Source organism: Amblyomma maculatum, chromosome 4 (assembly GCF_055883805.1).
Source record: "Amblyomma maculatum isolate TAMU_Amacu chromosome 4, ASM5588380v1, whole genome shotgun sequence".
Classification (NCBI taxonomy): domain Eukaryota; kingdom Metazoa; phylum Arthropoda; class Arachnida; order Ixodida; family Ixodidae; genus Amblyomma; species Amblyomma maculatum.
Window position 1 is genome coordinate 31,191,952 of NC_139347.1, and position 12,890 is coordinate 31,204,841.

Consider the following 12,890-nt stretch of genomic DNA (forward strand, 5'->3'; position numbering starts at 1 on the left):
GTAATTACAATTATACAAATTTCAAATGTTATAAAAAATAATAAAATAAATTAATATTAACATGCTGCTGTATCAAATAGTTTTAACTCAAATTCTACTATAGTCTTTAATAATGCGGTCCAGTTACGTACAATGGCGGCCGCCTCGTAAACGAATTTTTAAACAGCTGTCCAGCTCGCCCCGAATGGGGAGTTCAAAGGAAAAGCACAGAGCCTGAATCATGCAAGCATGCGTCTTCAAGTGTCGTCCACGACGTAAATCTGTGGGGATAACCTGCACACGGTTTGCTGTGCCTTAAAGGTATGCCGCAATCGGGCGATCCCCATGAATCCGCGCACCGTCGGCTGGGTATGTTTAGCCATACTCATCCAGGCGCTGCTGTATTACTACTACACTCGGCGCACCATACTTCTCGTCGGCGTACTCTCTGCTCGGGAGAACTTCGATCGCCGTGCTGCTGCACGTGAGACATGGCTCAGCGGCGCGTCGCGCGTCAAGTCCTACTTCATCGTCGGTCGCGACGCTTGTCGGGTGCCTCCCGATGATCGCGTGGACCCATATGTCTGCGAGCGGTGGGAGCCGAACATCACGGAGATAAACGAGAACCTGGAGTTCTACGCGACCACAGCGAAGACGCGCAACTGCTTTCCGCGCAAGCGCTCGCTGTACACGGGTTTCAGTTTCGAGGTGCATCATCCAATCTCCGTGTCGCGGCTTGGAGTGCTCAAGGACATTATGAGCGGCAGCACAGGTGTCACCGTCTCCTTGATTGACGCGCACACAAGGGAGATTCTCCGCAAGGCTGTCATCAGCAGTGAGACGGGATATGAGTACGGTGGCTACTACTACCGCAACATTGACCGGGTTATCTTGAATAGGTATGGTCGAAGTACTACGTGTTTATGGTTAATGGTGTGGAAAAAGAAAACTTACTATGAGTGACTCGTTGCAAAATGTTATTCAATTCTTTCTGTTTCTTACACTGGCAGTCATCGTCGTTTTCTGTTTATTCTAGTGTGATCTCTAACAGCTTTTGTGTAAATAATGCTAAGCGGCCCTATATTTCAAGTATACATTTAATTGTCCATGTTTTTCACCTCAAGACTAACCACTTACCTCCTTGGCGAAGTAAAGTATCAGTCACTTTTCCTAAAAATTTCAAGGCGCCAGTAGTTTAAAGAGCGTCGTGGAGCAGGACAGCTGTGCTAGCCAGTGCAAATACTATGGATGACAATACCTGCCATTTGCGATTTCCTCTTTGAGGTAGACAAGTGGCAATGGTAGCAACCAAACATGTCCTAGTGTTCTGCCAAACGCTGGGGATTGTTTGGTATATTTAACCACAACAGAAAGAAAGTATTTCATAATTTATAGCACCTTCAGTGGTTGCAATACTGATGGAAATCAATGTCAAGGCAGCTGTATTTTATGATCGTTATATGGTTTATATTTTACAGGTATTTTGAAGGAATAGTGAGTCTCTCTGGTGAAATTGTGAGTGAGACGTGCTCAGCACCCTTAACCTGGAACAATGGCTCTAACCTGCTCACTTATGAGAGGCTTTATGTGGACCATGAAGACAAGAACAGCATGGTATGGAAGCCTGGTGCAGTGTCTGGCGTGGGCGTTCACTTTGTCATCTCGGACTCGCTGCCCAGTCTCCTGGATCACATTGATGATTCAGAGATGCGCCAGGCTGTCTGGGATGAGTTTGTGGAGGAAGAGCAACGAAAACTGGATGCCGAGGTTCGAAGGTAACTTCTAACATTTCAGTGATGATGTGCTTCATGAATAGCATTTTCACAAAGAGTATTGAAACCCAGAGTTGCAGCTCATGCCACATGCAACTGCGATTCAATTTCAAGTTTTATTGATGATTTGGACCAAGAATGTGGTGGTGTTTATGCATTCTGATCGTGGAGTGCTGTCGTGCATCTGTAGTTCATTCTCTGTTTATACAAAAGGGGGCATTTTTACTTGCATCTGGCAGAGTCTAACAGTGCAAAAGCAGCAGCGGCACCAAGGCAACTTTACTCGTCTCTAGTTTTCTGCGTCCGTTCAATTAGAAGGGGTTTGTCATTTGGTGCACACTTCAAACCTGCCATCGGACAACAATAAGCCCGCCTCGCGCAGCAAAAGCCCATTATGTGGCCCTTTTTCCCAAGCAACACCCCAGAAGAGCCGAGCACCAGGCCGGGGGAAAGCTTGTACCGATTGAAAAACCGGTGGGTAACCGGCGGCACCAGGGATCGAACCCGGTACCTCCCAAATGCGAGGCGGATGCTCTACCACAAGGCCATTCAATTTGCTGCTACAATAACCAACAGACCATCATCAGACAAGTTGGTGCTATATAGACACATGCACAACCTCCCCACTAATATTGCACCCACTTCAGTAGGTAGCATTCAAAACTTCAAAACAGCGCAATAATATTACTGTTTCGTTTTTTTGTTTTTTCAAAAGTTCATTCATTGTTCTTAACATCCTTTTTGTTTTCTAACATGTCTGCAATTGTGCAGGTAAATGTTGGAATATCTCAAATCGACTTGGTTAAATTCACAACCTCTTATAAGTGCAAAAAAAAAATTAAATTTGGGAGGCACTTAAGTGCCGCCTTTCATGATATGATACAGTATGCGCTTTGCTAAAGGCTTTATTAATTCGACCTTCGGATAATTCTGGCATTTCTTCTGACCCCTTGAAGCTCACATTAATGAATCTTGACTATCCGTCATGTTACGTCCAGTTGCCACTTATGTGTTATTCATGAATTTAATTTTGTTGCTACTCATTTACACGACAACTTTCTTCTGGTTATGCTACGAGATGCAGAAATCCTTTTACTTTGCTTCCTTTTCAAACGAAAAATAATGCCTTTAAGTATTCGTTCTTCCCTCGTACGGTTGTAGGATAGAATGGCCTCGATAGTGCATGGTTTGAGGTGGAAGACATCTAGCAATTTCAGGCGTTCATTGAACATAGTGTGTCAAATTTAGTCATTGTCATTTACAGTCACTTTTTTTTTGTTTTAATCCCATTCATGTGTCTACGGTTTCATGTATTTTATCCTTTTGGACATTATTTTATTATTGTTTTTGCTATTTTGATGTTCACTGTTGACATTCCCACCCTGCCACGGCTCCTACCTTAGGGCTAGCAGTATTGCAAATAAACAGTACAGATTGCACACTGTTATAGTAATCAAACATTACTAATTTATATGCACATTATATTTCCTTTTGCATAGTACTGAGTTAGACTAGGATTGTTTTTGTTTTTTTTTCAGTTGCAATGACCATGTGCTATACTAAAGAACAAAGCAATAGAGCATCTTGCTATTTATCTTTTGCTAAAAACTTTTGATTAGCAAAGGGGTATTTGGTATAATATTAGCCATCTTTTGTATTTATATTCTATTTGTATTCGAAATTTTGAGTGTTCACGTACCCCTGTGTATAATAAGTGATATTTGATCACAGCAAGAGGCTTCAGTATCCTAGTTTTAGTGTAGCAGAGATATCAGAGAAAAGAAAGGCAATGCACCTCTAATCTTTCTTGTGCTAGAACTTTAAGATGAGTATAAACTAACTATAGCTCAATATGGTGTACTAATTAGAATCCTGTTTCTTTAATTTGTAAAAACTGGAAATGTCAAAATAGGAAATCAACAGTGTTAATCCTTCTGGTTTAATGACTTGAAAAATTGAAACGGTATCACAGTGGCTGCCATTTTTGTAATCAGAAAAAGCACAGCAAGAACTTTTGCATTTTGGTAATCTGCTTATGGCCAACCAGTTTTCACATACACTGTGGAAGCCAGCCTCTGTACCCAGAGATGGTGCCTGTGATGCCACATGCAATCTATGTAAATTATTAACTTACTGCATCACAGGTGATTTTGCATATGACGTCATGATATTAGGCGGACAATGCATGGGTTCTGCTGTGCAGGTTGGAACAGGTGGCAATAAGTGGATTAGATAAACTTGAAGTTTGTCAACATGCTCCTGATCACCAAGTAGAACCCCGCTATAGTAAACTCGGGTATAGTAAAGTGAAACTAAAATCTCAGTTCATCTTCTATAGAAGACTGTACATAAAATTTTCCCCCTTTATAGTAAATACATTTTTGGTAAAAAACGGCTATAGTAAAGTGCGTCTGGCTGCAGCGACGACTTCCCACGAATTAACATCGCCGCACGCGCGCTATCTAGAATCGCGAGGCAGTTTTCTCTTAAAAAAAAAAAAAAAAAAAGGAAAAAGAAACAGTGTTTTCTTCAAATGGCTTTATCACCAGACTCAGCAGCACTCAAGAGAAGCCAACTTTACGTAGGCCTTGGAGCCGTGAGGAAAAGCATGCAGCACGTAGGAGGGGGGAAAAGTAAAGCCGTCTACAAACACGGAAAGAAGGCAGCGCGGTCCATTCAGAAAGTAAAAGAGAGTAGAAGTACAGCGAAAAATAGGGAATGGAAGAAACGGCCGAACATTTCCAGCGCTGTGCAGCACGTGGCAGCCATGGCAAGAACTGGAGGCATGGCGTGTGCGGTTTACTGCTGCGCGCATTTCTAATCTATTGCCTTTTAAAATATATAAAAAGCGGAAAATGACTCCATGGCCATGTAAGGCTTTGGTTTTCACGTAAAATCAAACTCAGTTGTATTTGTAACCACGTTTTCCTCATGTTTAAAAGGTACCTACTTCCACAATATGTAAACAAAAAAAAAATGGCATGGAGAGATGATGAGAGATGGAAAATATTTTTTTTTTTTTTCGTTAAGAAACAAGACATATTCAGTAAGTAGGCATTTAATTACCAGACAGCATCTTCCGGACTACGTCATCACCAACCAGTGATATAGTAAAGCCCCTGATATAGTAAATATTTTGCCAGTCCCAGTGACTTTACTATAGAGGGGTTCTACTTTACTACAATGATGATGCAAAGAGTTCGTAGGTATTGCTTTTTATCTAACTTTGTAGAATACAGTAAAGGGACTTGACTTATGGCTACAGCCAGCGTATCATAGCAGTCATAAGTATCAGGCAAGATAAGTACATAAGTAGTAGGCAGATTGTAATCTGTGAACTGATACAGTTCTATCAACTTTTTTCTTTGTTCATGCACTTTCTGAATAGCCAGTGAAAGATTTACTAAGTGAAACTTAAAAATTCTTCAGCCATCACTTTTTTATTTTACAGAAACCCGATGTTTCAGAGCCGGCTTGGGTCCTTCTTCAAGGGTGCATGACGCAGAGCTGGGTGCAGCTATAAGTAAAGGAACGGAGAGGTGAGGAGGGGGGGAAGGAATCAGTGAGATGGGTGTGAAAGAAATGAGAAGGAGGGGGGGGGGGTTAAAACATAAGTCACAGTCCCCCCCTCCCCTCTTGCACCAAGCCCTGCGTCATGCACTCCTGAAGAAGGAGCCGAGCCGGCTCCGGAACGTCGGATTTCTGTAAAAGAAAAAAGTTATGGTTGGAGAATTTTTAAATTTCACTTAGTTATCAACCCAACCAGACAGGCAAACCTGTCGAAATATTTAGCTTTCAAATATTTTACTGGATGATGAAACGAGCTGAGAAAATATGCTGATGTTAATATAGCACTAATCATTTCCTTTCTGTATTAATATCAATATCAGCTGTTCAATATAATATGACCCCAAAGTTTACAGAAAAACTGGCACTGCTCATTGCAGTTAAATCGAACCATTAAGGCTGGACAAGTTGCCAGAGCAAGCAGGGATATTTCTTGCATCTTGGTAATCTGATCATCGCAGGTACCGAGACATTGCTGTGGTGCCTGTTGTTGATGTGTACCGCAACCTGCCACGCAAGCTGCTGAATTTCTTCGACTTCCTGCTTCAACACTCTATTGAGTTCGACTACTTAGTGAAGGCAGATGATGACACCCTTGTCGACTTGGAAGGCTTGCGGGACAGCGTACCAAAAGGCAAACGCCAAGACATTTGGTGGAGCACCTTCAGGGAAAATTGGCCTGTGATTCGCTATGGAAAGTGGGGAGAAAGCTCATACAGGTAAAAACATGTGCATGTTCTTTCAGCATAGGTACAACTGGGTACAACTCAAGAAGTGCTGTGATGCTGTGGTCAACCACTTAAATGGGCGTGAACACTTTTTTTTTTGCATTATATCCGAATGCAGGTGACTACTTTTCCTCGGCTACTTCTGTGCATACCTGGACTAGGATTAGTTTTGTTTGGTTTGTTGGATTTAACGTCCCAAAGCGACTCAGGCTATGAGAGACCACTTGGCGTTCTTTGTTGTTGCACTGACATTGCACAGCACACAGGTGCTTGCTTTTTTGCATCCATCGAAAAGCAGCTGCCGCAGCCGGGATTTAATCCCGCTTCCTTAACCACTTCCTTAACTTCCTTAACCACTGCACCACCACAGCGGGGTAACCGGTTTGGTTTGTGGGGTTTAACGTCCCAAAGCGACTCAGGCTATGTGACACGCTGTAGTGAAGGACTCCGGAAATTTTGACCACCTGGGGTTCTTTAACGTGCACTGACATCGCACAGCACACAGGCGCCTTGCTTTTCGCCTCCATTGAAAAGCGGCCGTGGAGGCCGGAATTCGATCCCACATCCTTGGGAACAGTAGTCGAGCGCCATAACCACTGCGCCAGCCCGGCGGGGTACAGCGGGGTAACCGGACTAGGATTATGGCCCATTGTAACTATTGGTGGTGATGGTGACAGAAGCGGCTGGTTACAGTACAGGGTCATAAATTGTAGCTTCATAAATCGTAATCCAAACATATTTTTGCTGTTTAAAAGAATATTCTGAAATTAACTTCATTCTGTTATTGTAGAACAATTTTATTATTGTTTCCTGGGCCACTTGGCTTTTCATGGCAGTTCACATAGTTCAGACAAACAGGCTTGTAGTGCAGCTGTCTAGATGTGTTGTCGACTTTTTCATCATACAGGCATTTTCATGTTTCACACAGGTGAATTTTGTTCTCCTGAATCAGTACAACGTGCTTTAATGTTTTTTTTTTACATGACTGCATCATTCTGCAGTGGTTCTTCGTAATAATTGACTTTACTCCTTATCAGCCCGGAGACAGTATAACTTCATGAAACAGTCATTGTGGTATTAGAAAGGAAGTTGTACATGACATGAAATATTGTCTGAAGTCGCGAGAGCAAAAAAAACTGTTAAACGTATTTGCCTTCTTAGCTCCAACGGCCAAAGCCATTGCTTCTGCACCAATTAGACAGGTTTTCATAGATTGGAAAGATAGTGGGATTGTTATTTGCAAGAAAAGCCCTTCATCCTTTACACGTTCATTAGAAATGGAATACTGAGGATTAAGAATTGAAATCATTTGTGCTTGTCAAGGGTCTTACATTTGGCATGTGCCGCTTTTGGCAGCCAAGTAGTGTGTAGCATCAGCCAGTTACTGCTGCTAGCTTTGACTGCATTTTCTGCGGCATTCAATAAGGAATTCTATATCTGTCACCGTAGCCATGAGTAGTGTTTGGCAACACACTCGAAGCTAGATTGTATAGGCACATGCATGAATATCCACAATGAACAACCACGACCATAGTTGCACCTATGGAGCACCACAAACACACACACACAGACTCACACGCCATCTACATAATGAATAGGGCTGGTGTGTGGTAGCAGCATCGACCTCTACTATGCACTGTACTGTTTTGGTAAGCTGAAAGCAGGAGAACATTCATTCATTGGTGCTGTGGCTGAATAAACATTGCTGCTGCTTTTCTCATGGCAGCATTATATTTTCAGACTCTACAAATCCTCAGCAGCAGTAGCCATTTTTCCTCTGCTCTGTTTCATTTTGACTGCAACCTAAAAGGAAAATAAATAATGTTCCCTTTCATTTTTAAAACACCACACTTCTAACCCCTCCTTCTAGTCCTTTGGTATATGCATTTGCGACATATTTTGCATCCTGCCCCGTTCTGCATTGCCTTACAGAGCGCCCGTGTACCCTGCCTTTGCCTGTGGTTCTGCATATGCTCTGTCGAGAGACATAGTTCTCTGGCTAGCCCGGAACAAGAACTACCTGCACAGCTACCAAGGGGAAGATGTCTCAATGGGCATTTGGTTGGCAGCACTCTCACCAAAGCTGATCGACGAGCCTCGGAACTGGTCGTGCAGTTACAGCTGCCCAGACGGGGTGAGCCGTCCGTACAACAGAGCCCAGCTTTCACCTAATGAAGTAAGGGACGTGTGGGCGACATTCAAGAAGCACAAGAAGCTTTGCTGAGCTTCCTTCTTTTATTTTCACTGCCTAAAGATCTATGAGGCAACGAAAACTGTGATAAATAAATTTGAACTCATTTTGCTTTCTCCTGGATTGAATGGGCCCTCAAATAAAGTTGAGTGTGGGTGTCTTGCATTCCTTTTGTAGCTTCCAACAAAAAACGTATATAATGAATTGAACTTTGGCGTCGGTGCAAAAGAGAAGGTAGAAAGGCTTTGTTCTGCTCTTTTAATAGGACTATGAAGTGTGCTTCAGATACTGGGCACTTGCATTCAGAGCTTCTGCGCCCTGTTGGCATTTGCAGTGTGTTGGAAGATACAGTCCCAGCATCTATTTTATGCACAATTTGTGCACTTCCACAGCTCGTTGCCACTCTCAAAATGCTTCCGATGCTTCCAATGTTTATGAACTTCCTTTAATTAATAATTTAATGACACAAGGGCAGCTTAGCGTGCACCATTTTGAATATGTTTTTGCCTACACAAAGTAGGGTCAAAGACCCAGTTTTCCTGAAGCATTTCACTCCATACAGGCAGTGGGTCAGGGGAAAGCTCGCACAGATTAGAAAACACGGTACCCCATACCTTCCACATGCAAGACAAATGCTCAGGCCATTTGGCCAGTGCTCTGGTTAAGTGCTTCTTTCCCATTTCTTTCTTGACAGAACTTGCAAATGCACTCTTCTATCATATTGCACACAAAAAGACTGGCCAGCCCAGATAATGCTTTGAGGGAATGCATATTAAATTCCATGAGGTAGTGCAGAGAGGAAAGAGATATGTTGAAGAAACCCAGGGAAAAGGAGAGAATGTATTAAGGCTCTTTTGAAAGGCTATTCCTTTCTGTGCATTGAATTAATTTCTTTGTAGAAACACACATGCACTAATATATGCAAATTTATTTTGCACACTACTGCTTATAGTGACTGCCGATAAACAGCCATCAGCTCACTGTGTATGCATATTTACCTTTAATGTCCGGTAATTTGAGGAGTGTAACAGTTTAGAAGAAATGTCAAACCAAATAAGCTGAAATTTTACTCCATGTTTGACAAATTAATCATTCCATTCAGCAAAACACTGAAATGCATTGTGGCTTTGCACCCCTAAATAATTGGTGTGCTTCGACAGCCAAACACTACCAATAGCAGGTCCAATGTTTTGACAATAAGACTCGAGAGAGTTTTCAAGACTTTATTGTTGGCAAGTAAAAAAGCGAGTGGAAAGATGCTTAGCATACCAAATACTGGCAGTAGATGAGACAATTTCAAGACTAAATTGCAATTAAGTAGAACAAAGTTCCATTTCCTTTGTTAAGGACTAAATGTCACTCCGAAAAAATCTTTGGATCACGAAATAAGTGTTCTATGTGTTTAAAAACAGCTTCAGCCAGTGCACACCCACCGAGGGAAACAAACACGCACCTGACTATATGCTCCACGAGTGCGACACAAGAATGACAGCAACAGCTAGTGGCCTATGGCTGTGAGCATGACAGTGTTATAGTAAATATGGCACATTACTTCGTAGTGCTTTCAATGAAATCAGAAACTACCGAAGGAAACTTTGGGTCCTTGTAAATTCGCCGATGTCCTGGTCCCACGCTGCTATCAACTTCGTAGAAAACAGGAGCAGGAAGATTAGCTGGTCTTTCTGCTTGAATCCGAGAGAGAAGCTTCTGACCTAAGTCATAAGGTACGAGCGGGTCATCTTTGGAATGCATAACTAAAACTGGGGCAGTCAACTTTCTGGCCTTCTGCTCAGACTCAAAATTTGTGTCTTCACTTCGCAATGGTTCTGCAAGTCTACAGAACACTGGCAGGTAGCGAAAAGGCAATCCAAGAGGCCACCGTAGGGCTGCTTCTACCAAGCTGTTGAATGGGGCCTCCAAAACAATTGCTGCAGGGTTGTCATCAGTATCAGTAAATATTTCGGCCAGCTGCATAACAACACCTGTCCCCAAGGAATGACCCCACACAATGATCCTAGACTTTGGTACTCTCTTCCTCACCCAACTATAGACTGCCAAAGAATCTTGAATCACACCACTGCGGGTGGGCATGACATTTGTTGAGTCTCCAAAGCCTCTATAGTCGAAGGTGACGACATGAGCATCGATTTCACTCTCTGAAAGCTTTTTATAGAGCTGAACTCTGTAATCAGCTGCACGCGTTTCTGCATGGCCATGATAGTAAATGATGACAGGCCTATCATCATTGAATTCAGACTCTTCCTTGATTCCAGAAACGCAGCGTGCCCACTGACTTTTTGGCATGATGTGCCAGGTTCCAAGCATGATGTCATCTGCTGATTGGAGAAAGAATGATCTCGTGTATGGGAGTTCATAGCTGTGGGTGTCAGCGAAATTTATGAGGGGCGGCCAGTTCAGGTAATGGCCAAAAATTAAGAATCTTCTGAAGCATCCAGAGAAGTAGAACGCAACTGGGAAGGCGCCATATACGAGCAAAAAAATGCAGCTCAGCACACGAATCCATGACTTGCGAATTCTGAACTTTGGCAAGTAGACTCGCTTGTACGCCATTTGAGACTTTTGGTCTGCGCTCCTAAGCGCGGTTGTTGCTTGGTGCAGAATCCGCCTCCTCAGCATCGCTTGACTTTTTGCGTCGTCTTCGTTATCTGCCAATCAAAAAAGCGAAGAATCATCACGACAGCGCCTCGGCCCTTTAAACTAGATATTAATTCATACGATGCAAGCTGTTATCTAACGCGATCGAAAACAAAGTCAGACTAGGTGGATTCACACGGCGGACCAAATCGCGAATCGCTCTCACGATTCGCTGTGACGTGGCCCTACGTCAGTGATTTCCGCTGCTTCGCTTCAGTCCGCGAGCAGCAATTCGCGACAAGGTCGAGAGTCCTTTTCACAATTCGGATCCTTCACGGACAAAACATTTTTTTATTTATTTATTTCTCTCGCGGAACGCTTTTCAGCTATGCTCCCGGTGCCCAAGCATAGACAACATAACATACATTGCACTAAAACGCTGTAGGAAAGCGAGAAGCGGCTTCTGACGACTGACGGCAGTCGTTTCTATTTTGGAGTCGAACTAGCCTGTTTTTGCCTTCATTCGCAGTACATGGTTTTCACAGAATTTACAGTGACAGGCTCTTGCACTGCGCGATACCGAATGCGTGAGTTTTGTGACTGCACAGAGCAGTCGCTTGAATGTATTCATCGCTTTCCTCAAGCGTTTTGGCATTTGGCACGTACCGGGAGCATAGGGGCAGTCCGAATGGTCGTCTTCCAAGGGTTGAAAGCAGTATTTTCATGCAGCTCTCATAGAGTAAGCGCGATCGTTTGCACTGCAGAGAACTGCCTGCGTAGTATACCACATCGAGCGAAACAGTCACCACAATACTTTGGCAAAACGGCGCAGCAGCAGTAGCTGTAGGCCGCCGCAACCCGCGCATTCACCCACCGTCCATGCATCGTCCATGGTAGGCTACCCTCGATAACAGCGCGCCAGAACAAGGCTCTCCTCTCGCGCAGTGCCTGGGAGAAAGAGTAAGTCCGCTCTGTCGTCTGCTATTCTCTCCCACCGTGTGAATGCTCGCCGCGGACGGACGGACCTCGGATCAGAGGTCACGTGACCGATCGCTTCGCTATTCGGTCCGTCGTGTGAATCCACCTGAGAAACAAGCACGGCATCTGTGGCGTACTACGCGCGTTTCATGTAATCTTGGTTTTTCTATAACTATTTGACCTGCTGCCCCCGACTAGATAGCCCAGCTTGCAGTAGAATCGCATGCTTTAGCAAGTCGTTTCATTACAAAAAGGGTTATAGCACTACTAAAGCAGAGAATGAATTTGATTTTTTGCGTTGGTTGAACTATTTCATAATCAGCTGCTCTTGCGTAGAAACTAGTTTGCACTAGCGAATCGCATGTTCTCGCAAATCGTTGTCACAAAACGGGTTACAATACTACTAAAGACAAAGAATATGAGCATTAATCGTAGGCAAGCAACTATATTATGCGAGTAAACACGAGCACACCCACCACTCATTTTGGAAGTGCAGCGAGAACGATCAACAGAACAAGGCAGGTACGGTGCGGCAGGGTCGGTCTAGCGCGAGACTGGCTAGCGTCGCTAACGCCAACACAATCAATGCGACCGCTTGAAGACCTGGCACTCATCCAGCCGGCAGCTGCTTACCTCTACGTTTGATAAACGGCCTTTGCACGCCGTCCCTTCATATCTTTTTGCGACACATAAGCTGCCTTTTTGACAGCAACAGCACCATGCCAGAGTCGCAGCAGAGAGCGACAGGCAACCACGACGGCGTCTTTACACTCTCTTTTCCATTTCCTGAACCTCCTCGCACTCTACGGCGAAGAGAGCGAGGACGTTCAACTGCCATGTTGATCCACGGCTGATCGACGACCCGAACGTTGCCCGAATGACCCGTCCTTGTTCGCCGCTGGAAAGCGCGCTTTATCAGCTTTAGTTCAGAGGTTTTCAAGCGGTGGGCGACGGAGATTGTAAAAAGGAACAGGCACAGATGGTACGTAGTACGTACAACGGTGCAGTGTTGAAGGTTGAAGTCGACGCAATGCAAGCAGCGGCAACCGTGGCATAAAACCAAGCAATACCATTTAACAC

The 12,890-nt window shown here is 43.9% G+C and overlaps 2 protein-coding genes across 4 annotated transcripts; one reads left to right on the top strand and one right to left on the bottom strand.

Annotated features, from left to right (window-relative positions):
• Positions 1-133: 133 nt before the first annotated feature.
• LOC146190587 (UDP-GalNAc:beta-1,3-N-acetylgalactosaminyltransferase 2-like) lies at positions 134-8,353 on the top strand. Its single transcript, XM_084600977.1, has 4 exons — positions 134-878; positions 1,458-1,754; positions 5,780-6,037; positions 7,979-8,353. The coding sequence occupies exons 1-4, from the start codon at positions 325-327 to the stop codon at positions 8,268-8,270; spliced, it is 1,401 nt and encodes a 466-aa protein (XP_084457103.1). The 5' UTR covers positions 134-324; the 3' UTR covers positions 8,271-8,353.
• A 1,072-nt stretch (positions 8,354-9,425) lies between these two features.
• LOC146190588 (lysophosphatidylserine lipase ABHD12-like) lies at positions 9,426-12,890 on the bottom strand. 3 transcript variants are annotated; one of them, XM_084600978.1, is made up of 2 exons: positions 12,808-12,890; positions 9,426-10,903 (listed from the first exon to the last, which is right to left on the bottom strand). In XM_084600978.1, the coding sequence occupies exons 1-2, from the start codon at positions 12,881-12,883 to the stop codon at positions 9,786-9,788; spliced, it is 1,194 nt and encodes a 397-aa protein (XP_084457104.1). In that variant the 5' UTR covers positions 12,884-12,890; the 3' UTR covers positions 9,426-9,785. The 3 variants fall into 3 exon arrangements, with proteins under 3 accessions (XP_084457104.1, XP_084457105.1, XP_084457106.1); XM_084600979.1 differs by lacking the exon at positions 12,808-12,890 and adding an exon at positions 12,287-12,762; XM_084600980.1 differs by lacking the exon at positions 12,808-12,890 and adding an exon at positions 12,444-12,760.